This window comes from Mycteria americana, chromosome 3, assembly GCF_035582795.1.
Source record: "Mycteria americana isolate JAX WOST 10 ecotype Jacksonville Zoo and Gardens chromosome 3, USCA_MyAme_1.0, whole genome shotgun sequence".
Taxonomy (NCBI): domain Eukaryota; kingdom Metazoa; phylum Chordata; class Aves; order Ciconiiformes; family Ciconiidae; genus Mycteria; species Mycteria americana.
Genome location: NC_134367.1, coordinates 5,209,639 through 5,234,476, shown reverse-complemented (window position 1 = coordinate 5,234,476; position 24,838 = coordinate 5,209,639). Strand labels below are relative to the sequence as shown.

General features: G+C 40.5%; 1 protein-coding gene across 1 annotated transcript in view; it reads left to right on the top strand.

Moving 5' to 3' along the window:
* The window catches only part of TFAP2D (transcription factor AP-2 delta), a 48,379-nt gene extending 28,332 nt beyond the window's left edge, over window positions 1-20,047 (top strand). The window contains exons 6-8 of the mRNA XM_075497243.1: window positions 2,393-2,534; window positions 9,450-9,563; window positions 19,828-20,047. Of these exons, the coding sequence (XP_075353358.1) occupies window positions 2,393-2,534; window positions 9,450-9,563; window positions 19,828-20,047 (476 nt within the window). The remainder of the gene's footprint in view (window positions 1-2,392; window positions 2,535-9,449; window positions 9,564-19,827) is intronic.
* Window positions 20,048-24,838: the final 4,791 nt, after the last annotated feature.

Sequence of the window (24,838 nt, the reverse complement as noted above, 5' to 3'; positions counted from 1 at the left end):
GAAGTGTAAAAGCGTAGATGAAATAGAAATTTTGAAGCACCTCTACAGAAATTTAGAAGCTATGGCTTAAATTTGTACCCTTTCTCATCCATGAAGAAGTCTGGGACAGATGTTTTAAATACAAAACTGGCAGTCCGCTATATGCCTGTTCATTCTGACTCACTGTTAACATACCACTGAAAATAATTGTAATTTCACTGAAAATTATTTTACTTTTCCAGAAGCTGTAAACTAAGTGGAAACCATTTCTTCTTTCACCTCAGAGATAGTAGTTGCTTGTTAACTACTTATTCTCTTTAGGCATACTGGAAATGATGTTTAAAAAATCCAAATAATGCAGATGATTTTGACTATTATCTTCTATTTTTGCATGTAAAATTTGTTACAGCTGTGAAGGTTGTTCTTGACTGATGTCAGCAAACAAATTCCTTGGGAGTGATGCATGTATTTTACTAGTACCTGAATCCAATTAGGTCAGATAAACACAAAACAAAGTATTTGTTTGTGGAAACAAAAGGTGTTTTTCTGGTAAAAACTCCAATGATAGAAGGGGAGACAATAAACTCTGAAAAGGTGGAGAACATAGTCTGGAATAGAAGTCAGTGCATGTGGTTCCTTATGCCTCATGCTGCCCCTGGCACAGGACCACTGCTGCCATGGAAGTTTCCATCTTCCTTGGCTTGGCCAGGTCTGTGCAGAGCAGACCCAATCTTTCTGGGGATGGGATATGTCTCATCATCATCTCTATCGTAGTTGTATCTGTCCTCTCAAGTCTCAATGTAGTCAATAGGGAGAAATCAGCACTTCTGGGTGATTAACAATTAAATTAAATTAATTATTAAACATTTGATCAGGTTGCTCAGAAAAGTTGTGGAATCTCCGTGGTTGGAAATATTCAAGACTAGGCTTGAAAAGTCTGTGAATAACCTAATCTAAGGCCATGCTTTCAATGGAAGGTGATCTCCTGAGTTCCCTTCTAATCCAGACTTTTCTATAATTCCTCTGATCCACTTTTGCCTTCTACTTTAGTATGAGATGATACATGCTTCAAGCACTAGCTTGTCTCCATTGTCTTGAAAGTATTAGGTCAGATGTCAATATTGACATTTAATCAGAGGAATTCCACTGCACGTGTTCTCAAAGGGAAGTGTTACAGGTCCTGCATCCCTCCTAACTGTTCACCTGGACCATCAACCTGGTCTCCAAAGAGCCAGGGTCCAATGCCACATTTCATGATGGCAATCAAATACACAACTCTGAAAAAAAGAAAAATAAAATAAAAAACCCACAGCACCCTAACCCCAAAACTATTCTGGAACACATCTCTCAGTCACTCATGCAGATGTGCTTCAACACACACTTCTGGTAGCTGACCTATTTCTACCTTCTATGATGAAATGAGAGAAAGTGTCATCTGGAAATGCCTATTTCCCACCAGGGAAAGACTAACTTAGGCACAGATGTTCACACTCCAAGCAGTTGTGTTTGATCAGATAAATCCCACACCAAGGTTGTCAGAGTCACAGCACGCAGGCCAGAATGTTCAGTAAACCCTAAAATAAATTCCTGGATTCTATAAGCTAGTAGAGAGGGATAGGTTCTTCCAGAGGTATTTGGCACCCAGCATGGAGTTGTGTTATGGTGTCCAGTCTCTGTAGTGAAGTAAAGAGGTGCTCAGTGCCTGCCTCTGTCACAGACTTCTCATAAAGCCTAGTCAAGCCATATACTCCCTTTGCTTTGATTTCCCCACCTATAAAACAGCAACCATGACCTTCATTGTCATTCTTTTTTTATTTTGTCTGGTCAATTTTGATTGCAATCTTTTTGGAAACAGGATTGTTTCTTGTGCTGTACTTTGGGGTTTCCTCATCTTTAGTGTGGGGCATTTGTATTGCGCCTGCTGGCTTAACCCCTAAGCAAATATGCTGAAATGTATGTTATGGGGTAGAAGGCTATTCTTCCTTTAGAGATAGAGAAGTGAAGCACCAAAGGTTGAATCTCAGCTCTTCAGAGTGATTTATTCCTACCTTCTATTAATTTCCATACCTTAAATATCAATGATGAACTGGGCTTACAAAACTTGAGCAGCTGCCCAGTCCTCACTGGTGGCAGGGGAGGGAGCTAAACCCAAGTGTCTTGACTAGTATTTTCTCACGAGAGGAATAACCTCCCTGTCTTCTGGCTGGCACCATCTGATGACTAAGCATGAGCAGGCCAAATAGGCTGAAATCTGTAACTGAGATTGGGAATGAACGTCTACAAAAGTGATTTGTTACTGTATTATTATTTTTTTGAGAGTGGAAGAAATTCTGTAAGCATAATAATAACAATAATAATAATAATAATAATCAACAACCCTAAAAACTAACTGACCCATTTTGTTTGCCCACAGGGGAAGCATTACATTTGGCCAGAGATTTTGGCTACACCTGTGAAACAGAGTTCCCTGCCAAGGCAGTAGGAGAGCACATTGCCAGACAGCACATGGAACAGAAAGAGCAGACAGCGAGGAAAAAGATGATCCTAGCGACAAAGTAAGAAGGGAGGGGAAACTAAAAAAGAAATCTGTCTGTCACTTCTCCATTTTGGATCTGGGGGCTGGGGGAGGGAAGAGTGGGAGTAGGGAGCTGGGATTGCGGTGACTGCTATCACAACAGTACTCACTGACAGCAAGTGAGAGTAATCCTCTTTAGAGATGCTGTAAGTGGAACCTTATTTACTGCAATGATGTTTTAGTGGCTATGCTCTCGTTGCCTGCAGTTAAGGAGGCACATGCATCTTCTCAGATGCTTCGGTTTAGATGAGAGGAGGGGACATTATTACATGGTAAGATCTATAGGACAGAGACTGGCTTTGTCTCCTGTTTGCATGTGAGCAGGAAATCTAAGCTTATACTGAAGTACTAGTTACTGTGGGATAATTATCCTTCATCTGCTGAAGGAGAGCTGGTTTGCAGAGGGACAGATCCTCTCTGGATGGAAATTGCAAGAGTTCCCCTGAAGTCAAAGGTGCTGGAACAAGGTACACCAGCAGGGGAGCTTTGCGAAAGCCATTAAAGACACACAGAGACACCAGACTTTGCTCTAAACAAGCCGCTCACCTCCCTGGAGCAGTAACATCATGTTAGGGTAACATTTCATTTAGGTTAATTGGCCTTGATGAGGGAAGAATTAGCCTTCATGAGCCATAGAAAACAGGAATAAATAACCTGCATGGAACAACGTAGACCTACACTAGGTATGTGGTATGCCTGCATGGGGTAGCCTTTAACATAATCATACTCTTCCTGCACTTACTGCCATGTTACATAGGGAAGCAGCAGGAGAGCTGAGCACAGAAACCAGACCTCTCAAACTATCGTCTGCCTCTTTCCCCCAGTGCTGGAAATGTTTGGGAATCATCCAGGCTGGGATATAGCCAACACAGAGGGATTACCCTGCAGTAGAGGAGAAGGCTGACCAGCCACAGGGTTGTCTGTTTTACGCCAATGTCCTCCTGCTTTGTCTATTTGTGGGAAACAGGATTTTTGGCCTTGGTGTCCCTCTTGTATCCAGAGCTCTTTGCCCTGAAGGTGACCCAGAGACAACATACATTGAAACATCTCAGGCTTGTGAATCCCGTGAATATAGCCTGTGATCCTTCCCTGGGGTGATAAGCAGAGCACCATGTAGCTCAGGGGACATTTGCTGGTTGTGAAGGTGATGAGAGACCTCACACATCATGCTCCTAAGTCCCTTGTAGATTAAAAGCAATAATATAAGTGGAATATGATCTTATCCTTACCTACATACACATTTGTTTTAAGGGCCCAAGGGGTTTCAGAGTTATGAGAATAAACCAACTGGCAAGAAGCAGCTCCTCTCTGCAAGATGTGTGTCCCCATGGCTGTATAGCCCATTAACAATCTGCCCCTCTAACTATGTAAGAGCTGATTGTACAGCTGGGCAGTACAACCTAAGCAGGAGTTAAGACTGTAAGTTGCCCCAGCTGGAGGATTTGCCCCATTTATATGATGCTACTCAACTGTAATGATATAAGTCTTCCCCCTTCTTTTCTGTCTCTAAGGAGAGATCACATCGGCATGGGTTGTAACAATCAGTGGGTAACTTATGTCCAAAGGCTGTCTGACTGAGACACACATCTTTTTCACCACTTCATACCTACTTTGTCACCCTGCCTTACTACTGAAGGGGAGAGTCATGGGCATGCATTAGTCCTAACCCCCATGAACTTTGGGCTTGTCGGCTGTTATCCTGCACTTATAAGGAACCAAATTACTTTTTTCGCCCCTTCCATCAGTTAAAAGCACCAACAAACTGATCAGACAGGTCTGTCAATAATACAAGGATAGGCCATATCCTCTTGCAGCCAGAGTGCTTGTAACAGGGACAGATGGGTCAATGTGTGTGCTACTACTGCCCTCTCCTGCCTGGAAGAAGAACAGTGAGTCACAGACCAGCCCTGTCCAGATACTACAGGAGACATAGGTCCATGACATCGTAATATTAGCATGGTATTTCCCAGCCATGCTTCCATGTATCTGATAGTAGGTACTCTACTTTAATCATTTGTCAGGAGTTTCAGTTGTTCACTAGGCGTATATAAGCTCTAGGTTTGTAATTTCAATAATTTCACAACTGCCCTGCCTCATGCGCTTGTGAGTTATGACACCAGAAAAAGTGGTGGAATGTTATGCTGTCATCAAAAATGACACTGAAATTCCAGGGTGGTTAAATCTCTCATTGCAAGCTTTGCCTATGGAAAGAAATGGAGTGCCATTGCCTGTGTGTGTTGCCACTGTCCACTCTGGGACAGAGCCAGAAGCCCATAGAAGTGTGCCTTTGGCAGAACAGGTGAGATCTTCCACAAGTGGCGTCTTGAGGAAAAATAAGGGGAAAGAACAAAATTATTTCCACAATTCCTAGTATATAGATGAAACTCTATTCTGGATTCAGACATCCAACTTCAGTGGCTTGATTCAGTTGCCCAAACATAGGCACCTACTGCCATTTGAGATAAACTGGGTTATCCAGCTTGGTTACCAGCTGCTGCTCCAGAAGCACACAGGTCTCTTTTTCTTACTGTGTTGTACCTGTCAGTTATTATGGATATCTTGGGTACTACATATCTATCTGTAAGTAACTAAATGGAGCCCTTAATGTCAATGATGCAGAAGTCTCTGGTGTCCAGTAGAAGCTCCCAGTGTTATCAAGGGCACCTGTGCCTTGTAATCAAGAAATCCACCCATCCTGAGTGGAAGCAGTTCAGCTGCTATGCACAGAACTGTGGCCCATGGGCTAGTGAAGACTAAACACTGCTACTTTAGATGCCAATAGCCCTCTTTAACACATGGAGGTCACTAAACTTGAGGTAACACTCTCTTCACTGCCCTGCTCATCCCTACCTGGTCTGAGGCTATGTTGATAGTAATACAGTGAACGAAATCAGGACCATTTTCTATCATGGAACAAACCATATTCATTGTGTTAAACTACCTGATCTTCCAAAACTACCTCTTGGAAATAGTCTCCCACATTTGCTAACTCAGGACCTGCCTAGGACAGTATTAGTTGATGCAACAAGATGGTGCCATGGCCTGTTCTAACAATTTGATGGTCTAAATGAAGAATCAGAGCCTTATCTGACAATTATCATGGGAAGAAGAGATGATTGGGATGTGTTGCCAGTATACAGCACTGAACACAAGTGACAGCAAGGGCAGGATGGGAGTGAAGCAAGCTTTGGTTAAGAGCTGGAAGGATAAGAAAGGGGTAAACAACAGATAAGAAAGGGGAGAAGCCACTTTCCTGTCATTCTCTTTCTCTCCACTCACCTCCTTTGACTGAGTAGATGATTGTGTGGGCACTCCAGAGCAAGATGCTTCAAAAAAAAAAGACTGAATTGTCATAGTTCTGGCCAAAGGGTGCTGATACTGGCCTGTTAACTCTAGACTCTTTAGAAAGGCTTCAGGACATGTCTATGCAGTCCACATAGAAATGAAAAAAAAAGAAAAAAAAAAGAAAAAAGCTGGGACCTGGTTTTAGACAGTCTTTAAGCATGGGTTAGTTCACTTTTCAGAGGTGTAGGAGACGCTGAATGGCTTTACAACAGGGGACAGAACCTGATCAGGTTGCAGCTAGGACAGATACAGAACTGCTGAAGGCCATGTCAATAATTCCACTTGATGGAGAGGCACACTGTCCTACGGGAAACATCACAGAGTATCGCAGCACAAGGCCTTCCACATGAGACAGAGGGACAGATACACACACATTTACATGGACCAAAACAGAACAGTGTGAATAACAATTTTATTGTGGGGTTGCTTACAGCCAGTACAGAATAAGCAACATCTGGCTCATGACACTATGTGCTCAATTTGCTAGTTTTCTGAAAAGTAGCTCTGAGGCTGGATGCACAGAACCTGCTGAGCATCTCTCTGATATCTGATCTTTGGATGCCTGGAAATCTTCCACGCTTGGACTATATCTGACTCATGGGCACACATTTGCCCCATTCTTGTACTCTTCACAAGGCATTTGCTTCGGCCACTTCCAGCAATAGGATCATGAACTAGATGGGCTCTTTTTCTGATCCAGTACATAATTTTTTATCTTTTCCTGATCCTATACTGGAACATCTGATCATCTACCATGAATCATTAGGTGTCTCCCTTGCAGGAGTGACCAGGACTCCTTTTTTATTAATCTGTGGCCCCTAAGACAGCATAACTGTCTTTCTTTTCTTTTCAAAGTTACAGTCCAACTCAGCAAATAACTGTCAGCCTCCTCCCTGTCACTACCCCAAGTGATGTTTTATTGGTAGTGGAGGCTCTGAGACACCACTTTGCCTAGAAATCCCCTTGAAAAAAGTAGGTTACTGCCTCTTACAGGTTTTCATGTATAATAAAAAAGTTTTTTCTTTTCTTTCAATCTACCAACACTCAGTAAAGACTTTTGACATGTGAAGATAGAAGGAAACTTAATTGCACACTTGGTTCTGACACTTTCCTTTGTCAAAATATAAGAATTTTTAAGATGAACTTTTTCAACAGGTAGAAAGTGGAGGTTGGAGGAAGGAGAGAAGAGCAGTGCTGACAGGGCCGACTGGGGATAGTAGACTGTTTAGAAGCCAAAATGACTGACTGTTTTCAGTTGTTGAAAGGAACTGTTTTTCCTCTAAGGACCTGATTCATTAAAACTGTATGCTGCATTTACATACATTTCTGCTGAATACCTCTCTTTGCCTGAGAGGCTAAGATGATGCTGTCTTTTCAAGCAGTTGGTGTCTAGGTTCATACAGATGACAAGTGTTTACAGAAATCAGGCTTGGATGAAGTCCAGTAGCACAGCAGGAAACAGTTTTCTGCATCTCCTCTCCCCTTAGTCAGGAGAGAGCTGTGGTATCCAAAGCCTGTGTCCAAAACTTGCAGAACAGTGATATAATGAAGGGTAAAAACAGGTCAGTATAGTTTCCTTGCTTGTAACTGGGCAATGGAAGACCTTCTAAAGACCAAGAAGCTGAGTCTACCCACTTATTTTCCATTATGTCTCTGTCCCAAAGGAAAAGAATTACAAGATGATAATGAAGAAGTTGGACTTTATCCAGAATCACTTGTGCAAAGAGTCTTCTAAGAGAAATCATGGACCACAGAGATGCTCTTTAGCATTAGAAACTGGCCTCAGGCACAGTGACTGCATCTATGCTAAAAAAGTAAACCATGCACACACTGAGTTGTCAGATTGCAATTGTCCATATTATTAAAATATTAGAATGGCTCCTTGAACTCTCCCAGATATCTTCCAGGCATGTTCAGGGAGATAATGCACACCAGGGTCCATGCTCAGGAAGCCACCCTGTTTAGGAGGGTATAAGAGCATAACTATACGGACCTTATTAGATGGTGACAATTTGCATGAGGGTATGAGAATGACCCTTGGCACTGTATACTTTACTAGGTGGCACTGTTCATCAGGTTACATGTAGTCACTGTGACGAGTATTAGGTCGACCCAAATGAGTGTCAGGCTAGTATCAGGCAACTCAACTGAGCATCCTGATCGTCTGGTGGGCATCATGCCCCCCTGACCCCACATTAAGTGCCAAATTTCCAATACAGTCAATGGAGAATGGTATGCTCCTTTGGAGAAGTCCTGAGAGGGAGACCCAAACACTTTTCCTTTTTTTAATTAACTGTATCATAAACTAATTAGAAGTAAGTGGTGTCTCTATTCATCCATGATCCAGATATGGTATGCACTAAATGGAGCCAGTTTCATTTCTTTTTAAAAAACCACATTGGTAGAACATTCCTAGACTAATTTGCAAACTAGCCCAAAACAACAATATCACAAGAATGAGAAGACCTTATTTTCAGGTCTCTCTCTGTGTTAGATCCTATACAGGGTTATCCTAGGTGATGTTTTTAACCCCCAGGTGCTGAGGCATCCTGAAAAGCAGAGGGAGAGGGAAGACAGCAAGATCATCCATCCTTTCCAAAGAAGTTGGGCTACTATTCTGGTGGGAGACCAGGCAAGACAGAGCCTGAGTTCCCATTGCAAGGTGCAGAACTGGTGTCCCAGGCCCTCCTACCTACTGAAAGTGTGTGTTGCCCAGAAAACGATCACTGAGAAAAAGTGGAGATGATGGGGTTTGCCTCACTTGCCTGTCTGTTGTGTAGGCACTGACAGCTGAGTTGCTGAGCTCCTCGTACAGTCACCAGAGAGAAAGAGGCACTGTTAGGATACAAGTCCTCTGGACTGCTATAGACAGCTACTTTAGGCTGCCTGATACATAGTAGAAATGTAAAATAAGTTGATGAATGCTTCAATAAGAAATTTAAATACTACTGCTGGAATGAATTCTCACTGTGGGGAGACCTGTGGGAGAGGTCTCAGTTGAGGATCCATCAGTTCTTCTGCCCCAGACTCCACAAGGAAGCAGAGTATGGACACAAATGGAAACAAGGAGAGCAAAGGTAGCGTTTTCCTTCACAACTCCTAGTGCTCCATTTGTCTTAAGAGTTGGGGGTCAAGAAGGCAAGGCCAAAATAACCAGGACTTCTACTTGCAGATAAACCAGTGCACACAAGCAAATGTACAAGTAGTGGTGTATAACCATAACCCTTGCTTCTAATGTAGGTGAGCTAAGCCAGACTTAACACTGCCAAACTGGGTCCAATTCAGGAGAGAAATCACATTTTAAAATGTCAGTGTTAATATGGTTCCAGAGGGGTGCCTGTTCAAGATATTCTGTATGTTGTTGGCTCTGAGAATTTGGGGCAGGGAGGCAAGAGGGGGATTAATTTGCTTTTAATTTCTTTAACAATGCCTCTGCCAAACATTTCTGTCATGAATGAGATCACTCAGGATAAGGTGACAGTGTTCTGGGAATCAGCTTTATGGAAAGGATTACACCTGTCTTATTTAAGGATTTCCACTTTGCTTTTAGACAAATATGTAAAGAATTCCAAGACCTTCTAAGTCAAGACAGATCACCACTCGGATCCTCCAGACCAACTCCAATATTAGACCTCGACATCCAGAGACATTTAACACATTTCAGGTATGATTTTGAAAGAGGAACAATTAATTAAAATCCATAGTTTTGATAAAGACTACATATGATATTATAATGGTATTTGTTCCCTTACCTAGAAGATTATAATGTCCATAATCCCTCTGTTATCTGTGTCTATTACAAGCGCATGTTTGCCCAGCAATGTAGTTCAGGCTAGTTGCATTCACCCTGCTTCTAGGACCACAGTCTGAGTTTGAGTAAGTCATTTTCTACATCTACTGGCCAAATTTCCCCATCTGGCCAGAAACTTGTCTTGCTCTAGTTGTGAGCCAAATCACAAGCCAACCAATGAAGTAGATGGTCCAGAAATGTAGAAACTCAAGTTCAGAGCCAAAATGACAATACAGATGAATCAAAGTAGCAATAAAAGGAGGAACAGTTAGGCTGCATCCTTACCAATCAACTAAATAGTTCCAGAGCCTCCTCTGTACTACTGAGACCATTTGACATCATCTTACCATGACGATACTAATAACTCTTTGGCCTCCAAAGCAGACTGGCCTCAAAGTACACTACCTACTGGAACAGTCTTACTGCACTAATTCCTGAACAACACCCTGGAAAGGTCTGGGAGAATGCAAGCTGGCTCAGACTAAAAAACGAGAGACTGCTAATATATTTAGACTCAGTTCCTTGGCTCATGCCCTAGCAATATTTAATTTACTGGTGCAAGCAGCCTAAGAAGCTGTTATGAAGACGAGGACCCATGGTACATGCATGCCAAGTCCAAACTTCATCAGAATTTTATCCAAGTGATGGATAAAATTGTATAGACAGTTTAGGATCTTTATTAGCCCAGGAGCTGCTGTGCAATTTCATGGTTTTGCTTTAGGCTATGTGCTAGATAAAGTCAAGAGTGAGATGGGAACTTCCAGAGGGACACTTTGAAATAGTGGGGTCATCTAAGGTATTTAGCAAAGATAAGTGTGATGAAACATCCTAGAGGTGCTCCTGGCTTTTCTCAGACCACAGAGGGGAATACATGACTAGCTGAGGCTGCAGATTTTTATTTTTTTCTAGCCATTAGCTGATACCTGAAAAAAACAACATGTAAAGAACTGTTCCAGAGAGTTGTTTACAGATCATAACACCAAGCAGGTTTGTTAGGCCTATAAAGACCTAGAATGATGTTGCATATTCTTTAGCATAGCCAGATGAGCCACTTTTCATTAATTGGCTGGACAGAAAACTTTTGTGCCCCAACATCCCAACATCTTTTAGTTATTAAGATTCTGATAGAGCATGAGGCACCCAGCAGCTAGGTGGTGTGATACCTAATGTTTAGTCCCTCAGACTTTGAATGGAATCCAAAATACCTACCATGCCACCTCTTCCACGAATCTGTTGGGGGATGCAGGGAGGCAAGGATAATGCCTGGTCCACAAATGCACACGTTCCTGTTTATGTTTACACATACCTGCGTGCATCCTATGCATATACAAACACATCTAGACAACCCCACTTCTATTCTCATGCAGTGATGTGCACACAAATACTCATACCGCCTATGTCTATGTATACTATCTATATTGTCCCAGACAGTTCCCGGGAACAAATCAGCCTTATCTCAGTCAAGAAGATGTTCTCAGTTGGAAGCTTACATATGGTCACTACTTTGCAGGTTAAAATGCTTGAATAATGGACATGAGGCCAGGCTATGCTAGATCACTCATGATCAGAGGAGGAGCCTGGGCACTCTTCACTTCGTTACCGAAGGTATAGGTGACTAAAGACATCCCCTAGCTTCAGTTTAAGAACTTTAAGGTGATTCACCTGTCTGGTGAATCTAGGGATCTAGAGTCATTTTAGGTGTTAAAGGACAACCTATCTCACATTCATCTGCCACTCCCTCAGTTCAAGGGTCTTTTGTGAGTCCTGCATCGCACCTACCAACCTTATAGATACTCTAAGTGTCCCATGACATCTCTGGTGGCACGGGTGAACCTGGGTTTTCACTTTCCATCCCTCCTCTTGAAGCTGTTCCCTTTTGCAGAGGAAAATTTAGGTCTGGACTGAGAATGAGAGCCCATGAGTATCGTTATCTAATGTAGTGGCTTCTGCATTAAACCAAAGCTAGAGTTCTGGATCTAAGATCCTGCTTTATTCATTTCATGCTGAATTCATTTCCTGCTTTATTCATTTCAAGTCTGCTGATAAAGTGTCAAGCCAGCCTTCAGCCTAAGGATCAGAATTTAGGACATTCCTCCAACTGGACCAAATGTCTAAAACACTAAATTAGTATTTTTCTTTATTTTAGACCCTACCTCTCTCCTGTTGAATGGACAGAGTGTGTATCTACTCTCTTCCATTCCACTGATATCTGAGCTTCCCACAGACTCAGCCAGGAACCTGAAAGTCACACTGACATGTGTCTTCTTGTCTTTGCCTTCATAACTTGCCATTGTATCAGAACATCTTTTTTTTTTTTTTTTTTTTTAATTTTTGGGAGAAGTCTTTTTTAGCTCCCCAAAATCTCATGGAAACTAGAGTTACCAGAAAACCCACCAAAAATGACCCACATTCTGTGCTGGGAAGCCAAAAAAACATGACACAAAAAACTTACAAGGAGAAGACTTGCTGAGATTATATTCAAGAGATCTATGTATGTTTCTTGGCTTACACATACAGACTCCCTGACCTCATTAGTCAGCCTCTTAGTCTCGCTTCCTTCACTTGTAAAAATTGGGTATAGACATAGGTTCTATGTCTGCCTTTGGGACACTTGTGTCTGTAAGAATCTGTAGTGTTTGGAAAGTTCAGATATCCTACTAATGCCATCCATTATATAGGGAAAGATGAATACCCACCAATTGCAGAAGTTGGATTTGATCCTTTAACTTCATGGTTATATTTCATCAACATACAAAATCACATCCGGATCATCTATCTTACATAAAAAAGATAAAGACAGCAAAACAGCAAAGGGAAAACTACTTTCTTGCAAGTGACACTTCTTTCAGTGCAGAAACCTTATAAAAACAGACAAAAAATAATAGGCTCGGAATACTAAAACTAGATAATGAAAGCAATCAGCATCCTCACAAATTATTCTGTGTTTTGCCTAGCCATCCAGCTGATATGAAACACCGTTCCTATGAAACTGTTTGAGACAGGAGTTTTGTCGTTTAACTAGTCTCTGAGCCTGGAGCTGTCAGCCTCCTGCGAGTGCCTGGCATCACACTGACAAGGTGACACGAAAAGCGACAGGCAGGAAACCAGAGGCTCAGACTTTGGGAGCAGTGATGCAGTAGCATCCTTATTTCTGAACGGTAAAAGGGAGCAATGAAATGGTTTTTGAAGCTCAACATGTTTTTTAAATTGTAACAAAGAGCCAAGCCCAAAGCCTTACGGGTGGATTGCCTTTACAGATATGCTTAGCCCCCTTATATATTGTTCTTTTTTTTTATGCTTCTTTGCCTATCAGGAGGTAGAGCAGCTGTTGTCATAATTCCAGTCATCTTGATTAGCAGCAGCAGCCTTCTGTTTGGATGCACGGACTGGAAGAAGCCTGGTGCGCAATGAAGTTTGTGGTGAAACACCTCTGGTGCCCTCTAGAGTTCCCTGATTTCCATGATCTCTCTCAATCTGGCTTTAGATTCAGCTATCTGAGAGGGACGACACTAGTTCCTAGTGCTGAGGTAGTAGTAATCAACAAATTGTTCCTATCTTTTTTCTTTTTTTTTTTTCCCTTTCCTTTCCTTGGTTTTTTATTTACCACAGGCATTATAGTTCCTTCCTCTGGGATTTTTCCCTCACTCCCTTTCCCAAGGATTCCCTCTTTGATCTTTCCATAGCAAGGATTTAGTCACCTTCTTCTGCTCTGGTGATGACCAAAATCTTTTTGGAAGGGTGTGAATTTCTAATATTGCCAAAGATTTTTATCATGAGTCTTGTCATACTATATTTCCCTAAAGTCACAATTTATGCAGTCAAGAGAACAGATGAGAATCTGTTTTCTTTTCTTTATCCTCTTCATTAACAAATAAATTCTATGATTACCAAGGAAAAAGAAAATATACATTTGTTAAAGATGGAAAAAAGCTTGGAGGTTTGATTTTTTTTCAATCCAGCACTTAAGATTTCCTAAAATATTCAAGGCACTCTCGTGTTTCCCAAAAAAAGGAATGTCATTCCCTCATTTCCAAATTACTAGGTTACAAAGTTGCTTTGTCCCTTGTCATCAGCATGTTTATAATGCTTACTTTTTGGTCTTTCTCATTTGAGGAGGGCAATGGGGCTTCTCAGCCACATTGGCTGCCTCGCTGGAAAAAGTCTATGCATGGTAGCAAGTTGGATGGATCTCATTCATTTCTCTGCCTTCCCATAGAGCAGAGGTGTGACCATTAACTAAGTGAAAGGAGAAACTGAAGGAGTTGATGGCTGTGTGAGGGACATGCTCACTCTTTTTCAAAAGTATCCAGTCATCTTGGATCCATGGTCTCACTGGTGTATTTGGCTCCACAAGTAGTAATGGGCGGTGAGGCCACTTTACATCCACAGTTAGCCAGAAGCTTGTACATCTTTTTCTCATTCAAAACCAGCAAGTCACAGTGTTATCCAGCGTTTTATTTGGAGGATATAATGTGCTATGCTGGAAAAATTTCTTGGCAAACATCCAAGGGCTTCTGTGAGTGCCACGTGCACCACAATGCCATGGCTTAATCTTTAGTATATAGCTCAGAAACACTCCATAGTCACAGTCTTGGATGTTTCAGATATGTTCCCTGGGCAATTCTGCTAGTGTGGAAAATCAGTTCCAAGATCTAAAATACACAGAGCTGAAATAGAATATTCTGGAAATATGGGGCATCAGCTCTAGCACTCTCTTCTTGCTTTCTCCATCACTTTTACACATGGTAAAAGGAGGTCCATCTGCTTTGGAGAACATGTCCTTAATACTCTTGCTTGGTTATGAACAGAAAACAAGCATGAGGGCCTACTTTGCAAGGCAACTTTTGTATGTGCTGTTTGCCACTCTGATCCTATAGACTACTTATCCCTGTAGTATATACTGGCCATGTTCCAATGTTTACCTTGACTATCAGCCTAACTTGTGTCATGGTTAGGCCTACTGACCTTCTGGAGTAAAGTTATCACAATTTAATTCTCTAGGCAACCTTCACAGGACAGACCTTGAAATCAACAGAAGCACCTCAAAGTCAATATAGGCACCTCTAACTTAGGATGTTACTTGTATCAGTGAAGAGATTAAAATATTTTTCCATTTCCTTTACAGCCATCAAAAGTCTACCAACTCTTATTATTTGTCATCTGCCATGTGTTGTTAAATTTGGATAATCATGAAGTGGTTTTCACATTCAAAGTTCTGAGAAAGTCCGACCAATAAGTTCAAGCTTGCTTTTTCTTCATTATTATTGTCTTAAAATATTTCTTTATTTTAAACGAGGGTGTAAACATTCAGTGCAGATGGCCTCTTCCCCCCCACCGAGAGGGAATCTGTTTCTTTTGTTGCATGTCGGAGTTTCACCAGCCTGGGGTATGGAGGAGTCCTTGAGGTAGTTGCCAAACGAGAGTCCAAGCCTTCAGGCACACTTGGATCTTTTCACTTTTAAGTAAGGCCATCATTAAAACATGAGCAGTCATAATTGCATGATAGCGCTGGGCAGAATTGCAGGCAGGTCTGGATGTCCTTAAGCATAAGGATTTATAATATGTTGTCCTGATATTCATTGCCTTCTTTCTGCAGCTCTCCACACACAGTACCAAAATCAGAAATTTTAGCCTTGCTTTTTAGAACAATAAGGTTAGTTTATAGGAGTTGCAATGAGATGCACTACAAAGCTGAGAATATCCAGAAGACTCCATTATGAAACCACCATGTTTAATTTTAGGCTTTTAAACCCAAATGAAAGTATTATAATGAAAGCAACTTGTTTCATAGGTGTGGAGCATACCAAAAATGAACCCATTTCAGTGGGAGCTCAGTTAGCCTGAAAAATCAGGCAACTAAATTTGACTTTCAGGAAACACATTTGAATGCTTTGCCATTAATCTTCTGTCTGTCATGTCTGATTTAAATGTAAAATCCGATTTTTCTCCCCAACTTGAAACTTACTTTCATCAGCAAAGGGAAATTATCCAACTCTCTTGGATTTTTCAAAGACTTTAACATGCAGAGAAATAAAGTCCACCAAAATTAGAGCAAGGGGAATTACTGATAAAAACGTAAGATAAAGTAGAAGATAATATCTATCAGCCTTTTTATGCTCATTACATAAAGTGAGGCTAAAAAAATACACCCTCACAGGAGCATGGCAAGGAAGGCTGGTCAGAAATTTTCCATAAAATGGTTTCTCTTAATAAGCTTCATGGGAAAATTAATAGGCTCTGAATAGCCCCATCTGTGAGGAAGAATATATTCATCAGGAACTGGAAGCAGAGTTGCCGTGAGACTCTGCAGTGCCATCTCACTAAAAAAGTATTGGCTTTTTACAAGAAATACAATGCTATCTTGAAAAAAACTGCTGTATTTGATGATTAGTGGTACATAGGAGGCTAAACTGTAAAGGAGATAGACCCCTAACTTACCCCACAAAATCCTTTTCCTATGTACACTAGTTTTCAGACCAGAAATTTAAGTTTCTGCTCAGGATAAAATACCCATATCTAGGTGTTTGAATATAAGCTGGATGTCTAAGCTTCCCATGCAGTCAATGAAGATCTAGGACAAAATATAGCTGAGTAAACAGTAGCATGCAGCGTCCTTTTAGGTGCTATCAAGTATGCCATCAGTCCATTGCTGCTTTAAAAGGGTGCTGTTCTGTAAGCCCTCTGCATTACCTGTTCACCTGATGTAGATGTCTTGTTACCATAGGGCATCTAAAATAACACCAAACACACATTTTTATTCAGCTTGATGGAGCCCTCAGTGTAGCCAGAAGAATGGTGCAGCTCACCATAAAGAAGACATGCCCATTTCATGTGCTAAATCATTCTCCAGACTTCTCTGACTGTATTGAATAAAGCCCCAGGGCTCAATTCAGTTGCCTGAACATTGGCATCTAGTGCCATGTGAGATACACAAGGGTAACCTGCCTGGCGTCAAAACACCTAGAAGCAAAGTGGACTTAAGTCCTAGATCATATCTAGCAAATCTGTGCAGAAGTTTCATATGTCATAGGATGTCTCAAATCACTGTAGACTGTTATACATAGGAAACTACATTAAGTCCCCTTTGATGGTAATGGGAGTTTAGGCACTGTTGATGTATACACCTACAAGTTGGCACCTCTGCTTATGTACCTTAATATCAGATTTTGTCCCCTTCTGGTATTTTCTACAGTCTTGGTCAGCATTTGAGAACATTAAAGTTTTCTATCCTTGTTCTTAGCCCTACAAATCTTTTCTGAGACAATCTCTGTAAGTTTTCACTGTAGTATTACCACTTGACTCTTCAGGGTGTATTGAGCTATCCAATGAACACAGTACTATTCCTTTTGCTCAGGAGTCGAAAGGGTCAAAGAGAACAGGCTGGAAGATTTCTTTTCTATTCAATCCTTTGTTAAACTTACTATTTATATCTACTGGAAAGGAATGATTGCAGATATTGCCAACTTTTAAAATAGATAAACTAGTTTATTTTGCATGCAAGATCCTAAATATTTTTATATATGTCTTGGTATAGTCAGTTCCCCAAATCAAGACCCAGAAGCTCACACAAGCAGTGTAAAGTTCATGAGATAACTAGTAATGATACATTTGAATTTCCTTTTTCTTGCTTTCTGCTATTGTAAGCTCCACCACATTTTCATTTCTCTGGACTTATGAAGACTAGAAATGATGATAAAATGCAACACAAAATCTTGAAATCACCTAACTCCTAAAAGGAGTTCTTTTTCCCAAAAAAAATATTCTTATCTATATGTTACTGCTGATCTTGTTTTTACTACTGTTAAAAACATGACTTACAATGATGGTGATGATTTTTATTTTCCTGGTATGCCAGGCATGTCTAAAAAAAAAAAAAAATTAAAGTGAGGTATGTTTACCTCTTTTTAATGTTAAATTTAAAAGATCCAGATATTACTAAAAGTCCAAACTTCAAGAGTGCAAACTTCAAGAGTCGTGTGGTATTATTAATTGATGTCTGCAAAATAGTCCTTGTAAATATTTAATTATCATTTTCCTCTCATTACTAACTGGGGATAAACATAAATTCCTGCTTTGAGAAGTGCCTGGAGACTGATGGATAAACATTCTAAAAGCGAGTTATTTGTTAATAGCCTTTGGGAGACCTTTTATAAAAGACTGGGCCACTCCCAATCTGAAATGGAGAGATATTTCCAAACTGAGCTCTCATTTTGGTTAGGACTCCCATATGTTTGGTGTTTTCCCTAGTATACTGGCTTTCCTAGCAAACAGGATTCCCATGTCCAGCAGACAGAAAGATCACCCTAAAAGATATCTCAGAGCCTTTCCCATGTTTTTTTTTTTTAATACTTCCAGCATCCTGGCAATTGTCCATGTCCTGAATAACCTATTTTCCCTTGGTCCTTACTTTTTCACCTTTTTCTGTAACAGCTGGAAAGACTGAGAAACCAAAGTGCAGAGGAGAGGGGTTCTCACTGAAGTGAAATGTTCCCATTTCTGACCTACGCATAGTTCTCTGCATTAGAGCAGGGTTTACTGATGTGGTGCCTAAGACACTCAGAGAGCTACTGCAGGGACAAGATCTTAACTAGCATGGGATAGGAAATAGTTATTGTTTTATCAGAATCACTGTAATGTTTTCTTGTGGTTTTTTCCTCACCCAAACCAAGATAAAGTATTGATTTCTCAAAAATGTCAGCAAACTCGGAAATCAGCTCCCATTCTTCTCCTTGTCTTCTTTCTGCCCTAGGCAGAATTGGGATAACTGAAATCAGTCTTTTAAAAATTGCAATTACATTTTCGAAAATTAAAATTAAAAATGTGGAGGGTTGGTTGGTTTGTTTGTTTTCCACTTAGTACTTATCAAAATTAATCATTATAACAATGAGAATAATTTGTTTGCTCATAATAAGGCGTCTAATACAACCTGAGTTTCCCTGGCCCTTACGTGAACTTCTTATACTGTACACATAATATTTAGGCAAAAAGGGCTGAAGTCAATTGCCTAAAAACTGGTCTCTAGTGCCATTTCTGATATCCTAAGGTAGCTGAGACATCCTCACAGAGATGGTATCTAAGAGACAGGACCTGTGGGAACTTGCACACTTCTGGATCTGCAGGTGGAAGCCAGGCTGGATGCCTAAAACATCCCAAGTGACTGTAGATACATATGTGTGCACTGAAATGCTCCTCTAAACTGAGATGAGATTAGCCCACTATAGCTCTGCCTGGCAACTGCATTATTACATCTTTTCAGTAGCTGTTAAGCAAGGAGCACCACTGAAGTTCAGCTACTTCGCAATGCAGAAAAACAACATGAAAAATTCAGCGTTATCTTGAAAAAACACCTTATTTGGATGAAAGGTGCAACAGGGTAAATCTATACTAGTAAATTCAACACCACCAGGGCAACGTTGTTGGAACTTTGTTATTTTCACTATTAATTTGTTAGGATGATCCATGAATTTAGCCTGGCTGAACTAGCCCTGTGTGAAATATTTCCTGGGCATTGTTTGGGCATTAGCATTGGCCAGGGACCTTTCCCAATAGGCAGTTCGGATTCCACCCTGTTGGATACTCAGAGGGCTTAACAGCATGGATATGGCCAAACCATGCCAATTGTGCTGGGGGTCAGAGATTGCACCTCAGCATTGCTTAATTTCCTAGTACAGACACAGCCATATATCCACGTAGAATAACCAGGTCTTGTTGTTCAAGTCTCTGATCTAGGAGAGTGAATAAACCACACAGAACTGGTTTCATTTACCTGAGAAGGGGGAAGCCAAACCTTCTGGGACTGGAAAAGTAACAATGTTGGAGAGCCTAGGGCATGGATCCTCTCTTGGTCTCTCTGAAGTCAACAACTCTGTGTCAATCTGCATCAGCCAAGGATCTGTCCCACGGTGTTTCAGAACTGAGACTCCTACCGAAACCAACCTTTGAAGCTGTATGTAGCCTGCTCTTCGGCTCTACTCTTTTCTTTTCTGTTTCTCCCATAGGTAATAAATAGTTTAGCGAGCAGATCTTGAATTTCACTATAGCAAAATGAGCGTACTGTAAACTCTTCGATGTATGTGAGTGCATTTATATTTATGTGCGTGTATTTCTTTTTCTTTTTCTGTCTCCTTCCCATTTGTAGTTTGATCACTCATGGTTTTGGAACTCCTGCAATATGTGCTGCCCTAAGCACTTTCCAAACTGTTCTCAGTGAAATGCTGAACTACTTGGAAAAGCACACATCGCACAAAAACGGAGGAGCGGCGGAATCCGGCCAAGGACACGCCAACTCGGAGAAAGCACCCCTGCGGAAAACTTCAGAGGCTGCTGTGAAAGAGGGCAAAACAGAAAAGACAGACTAGCTACATCAAACAGAATTTATTTCAAGAGAGTCTTGCTGCTGATATTTTTTTTAAATATATATATCATTGAGGGCGATTTATCTCCAGTGGACCAAATCCAAAAAAAGGGGGAAAAAAGAAAAAAAAAAGAAAAAATCAAAAAAAAGAAAATAAAAAAGAGAAAGATTAAAACAGAGAGAAAGAGAGAGCGTGAGAGAGGAAAGTATTCAACCCTAAGAACAGCAGTGTACAGTAATTGTGTGATGAAATTGTCACTTTTTTAAAATTTATGTTGCTCTAAACTACTTTTTCGTGCACGTAGTATTTGATTGTTCTAAATGATACACTAACACTGTTTTTTATAAGCACTTCTGGACTTGGCTGAGGTGGCACATGAAATTTGAAGCACTTTCTTCTCCGGCAGCACAGTTAGGGCCAGCACATCAGTTGTGGGACACGCAGTTCCAGCATCCTGGCTTTGCTTGCATGCTGGATAGATTGAAAGAAGGGCTTCCTCTGATCCATCGGAAATGCCTGATCTACTCACCATTGGGAAAACAATATGGAAACCTGGCAAAAGAGGAATTCTTGGGTCATGGGACAAATGAACCGTTTGGTGTTGGGGGCTGCTCATCCCCACGTGGGAACGTACAATAAAGCTGCACTGGAATGAGGCCAGAACCTGTTGGGAATCTGTCCTGACCATTCAAGCAGCAGCTGTGGTGTCTCTTGTGAAAAGTGCATGGCAGACTAAAATGAAAAAAAAACCTTGATAGTTTCAATAAGAGCCCTGATCCCTCTGTGAACTTCAGATTAAATGACAGCACGGGCTTCTCTATCTTCTCAGCCCCTGGTCCCACAACACTGCAGTCTGCCATACCCGGGTCTCTGTTTCAACAGGATCAATGCAGGCAATCGGAGTCACCTTTTGTGTTGCCTTGATTTTATGATGCTTTTTTTTCTTCAACAGCTTGTTTCTGCAGCTTTATTGTCTTTAGACATCCAGCTGAGGTGCAGAGGTCTAACAGAATCCACTCACTTACCGAAAATAAAATAAAATAAAACCAAAATGACAAGACAGATTGGCTTGGTCCACAGCAGCTAAGTGGTAATAACCTTGCTAATGTACTTTTGAAATATTACTTTACCACCTACCACACATCCTCACACAGAAAATATTAGAGGCATAGTTTGATCTCAAGCCTCTTTGAGTCAAGAGGCTTTTTCCAGCCACTTTCTAACTTCTTCAACAAGACTTTTACTCCACTCCTTTTCTTATTACTCTGACATCACTTTATTGAGAAAGTTAGGAAGGATTGGTATTACAGGGTGGGGTTATGCTGGCCATCTAAACTCTTTTTAAGATCAGCAGAACCAAACCTTTTCTTCCAAGGGACAATTAATCTCTTCCTATGGTAGGAAGTAATATAGTTGCTCACATGTAACTGTTTAGAGCCATTTGAGGTGTTTTAGGATATCTAAGACAGCCACAGAGTTCTGATAGATGTGACATGAAACCTATAGGAGAACTGGACTCACCTGGTGGAGGAGCTGGAGGATCCCAGAAGACATCACTAGATACCTGTGGGTGGCCACTTGACTTGCACACCAAGTGTCTAGGACAGGTAGAAGGGATCATCTGGAAATGCCTGTCATTCTCCACAGATAATAGTTGGAATGTAATGGTGGCATTTTGCATTGTACTTGACTACAGCTGGGTTAATCACCCTCCTTTCCCTATAATCAGTGGAGAGAAAAAGGCACTTATAGTATGCAGTTTATCTCACCTCGAAGTAATGATGAATCATGCCCTGAAAGTGTGTGCTTTTCTCAACTAGGTATAAAGGAAGCCAAGGATAAAAGCGTGTGTCGTACACGTGTCTACATCATAGCTTTCTAGAACTAGTTAGCATGCATTAAATCTTGGATTACCAGCTTTAGACTTCTAAACCCAGGGACTATGAAAACTTGCCATGGGCATTTACAGCTATGATGTAGGGAATCAAACTGAATTAACAACAAAAACCTCACCTTTCAAATGTACGGAAGGAAATAGAGCACTTATGGCATGATGCTGTTCCTCTTGAGGTCAGTAAGGACATTGCCATCATGGTGAGAAAACATTCTGGGAACTGATGAGTCCCTATCTGCTTGCATAAGGAAATCTACCAAAAAAAAAAAAAAAAAAAAAAGAAATCTTATGATTTTGCTCAGATTTGTCCTTGCTTATGGTAGGTATATAACTTAGATACCTACTTTAGTGCTATCTAGCACCCTCTATGAACTGAGGGAAATAGACGTATCTCCATGGGACTCCACCTCCTTAACATACTAAGATCAGCTAAGTGCCTAACAGAACGTAAACTTTACTGAATTAATTTTTCATTCAAGTGTCTCTGGAGAAGTGCTAAAATCAAATGAATGATCCTCAGAGATGTGTTTGACAGAAATATTGTGAAACTGTTCTAGAACATGAAATACTTGAGTGTGAAAGTAGGTAACTAAGATTAAAAGTGAAAAGAAAACTCATTCTGCTTTTTCTGTTGCCCAAACTGAGGGAGAGAAAAGGAGGGGGGGGGGAATTAAAAGTTTGACTGTATCAGATACACAGATTTGCCACATGAAAATGTACTGTAAAGCAATTTAATTGTGGTCCTCTCCTTTAAGATGTGGATAAATTTAAATCAGGTTTTAATGGAGGGAAAAAAGAGAAGAAAAAAAATTTTTTAAATCCTTTTCCTTTTTCTTCAGTAAAATATCAATCTTCTGGAGAAGGGGGAATGACTGGCTGGGTAGATTATTCTGTAAAACTGTTGAAAAAGCAACACTTTATTATGATCAAATTTAAATGTCTGATATTGGAAATAATATATACACAGCATTATTTGATATATTTACCTATTCAGGATAGGGTCCAAGGTCTTAACAATAATTTATTTAAAGACTTGCATCTTTTGTTGTTACATAATCACTATGAGCCTCTGCTCTGCAGGCAACAAATTATTTTTGACCTGGATTACCCTTTGATCTATTAATATTAAGAAGCCTGAGCACTCTTGAAGCCCCAGAACTTCTTTTTTTTGACTTACTGACCCCTACAGATTTTTGGTAAGGTTCAATACAGATCCAGTTCACCCTGATTGAACTGCCATATATTCTTATCATTAAGAGGCTACCTGCATTTACATCTCAATCTTTCTGGTTTTTCCTTAGTATCTTGGCACATTTTAAAAACAAAATTCTTTTTAAAAGGTATCTGTGAGGTTTGTTGACATTCACAGGCTCTCTGTTATTTCTTTTACCTGTACTTAATAATTTTATTCAGAGAAAAAATAATTATTACTGCCTTTTCTGCTGAACTAGCTATCGGAGCAGTTTGGTGACAAAATGCCTTTGGTTTTTAAAATTGGAACTTCCAGTGTGGTTTTAAGCAATTAACTCACTGACATTCCTGCAAAACATCTCAGCCTAAATTCTCATCCACTTATACCTGCACAATGTTCCTGTGTTGATTTTTTGTATTTTCTTAGTCCTTGTCTCTATGGAAATGTTGCCACCTCAAAACACATTCATGAATTAGATCAGCCTGAAGGAAGGGCATGTTTTGAAGTTAGTGGGCGCTCACTGGTAGCAAATTCAAGTATATTTGTACCTTTTTGACTTTGAAATTAATCTGATCTGAAAAAAAAATAATTTCTCCCTTTCAGAGATCATGGAATTGTTTATTCCATTCAGGTCAAAGACATCGAAGGAGTACAGAAAAATGTCCAAACATCCATCGTCAAAGCAAAGAATCGTTACAATTTTTGAAACTCCAAAAACAGATTCATAGCTTAAGTGCTGTCTGAGTATTTGGATCCTGTTATACTTCAGCCCATTGCTCAGCTTTGTATGCATTACACCTTTCCCACCACAAATCTCAAAAGAGCTTAAGTAGGTCTGTGAACTTATTGCTTATACTAAGCCCTGACACATTTGACTCACAAAGACCAACTGTTGATACTTGGATTTATTAGCAAATTACTCATGAGGTAAATACACTGACTAACCACATGCCTTTCTTTCTAGAGCAAGGTGTTACTGTGAGTACAAACAACTCATGTGTTGACTAAGCTTAGAAGGTAAGTCTCTGGCAGAGCCAGGAGTGACATTCTCACCTCCAATCTCTGCCCTAAGATCTGGATCTCTGTTCAACACAGTCCTCCATTAGTATCATTACGTGGCAGAGATGTATAGCAAAGGGAGAGTTTTATGCAGACAATAACTGGAACAGCATTTGTACGGCCTGTAAAGGGGAGTGAACCACAGACAAGCAGTGATGACCCTGCCACCTACAACTGAAGACTGTAAAGAATTTTGTCCTTCATGCTGCCATCTTAAAACCTAACTCCTTCTAGGTGTCATTCTGTTGCCTTGGAGAACTGGCACAAGGGGTCAATTTGGGCCTTTAATTTACTTCTTTTTTAAAGATGAACTCCAACATTCATTGGGAAAAGACTTCAGCTCTCCAAATCAACAAGGAATCTGCTCTTTGAAGCTTTTCTTTAACTTTTCCTAAAAACAAACAAAAAATCTGCTACAAAGCAGGCACAATGTATAGTCCTTCCAAATCCTGGACCTCTGTGTAAATATTTCCCCAGCTCATCTCTTCCTTTGAATGTGACTCAGTGGCACAGCTGCAGCTCACAATTTTGCAGCAAAGCTCAAGAAGGGCTGCTTTATTGTCCTAAGAGCCAATTTCTCTAACTGCTTTTTTTGTTTGTTTGTTTGTTTCCTAATACCAACAAGCAGTTTTTATCTTAGATGTCTTAG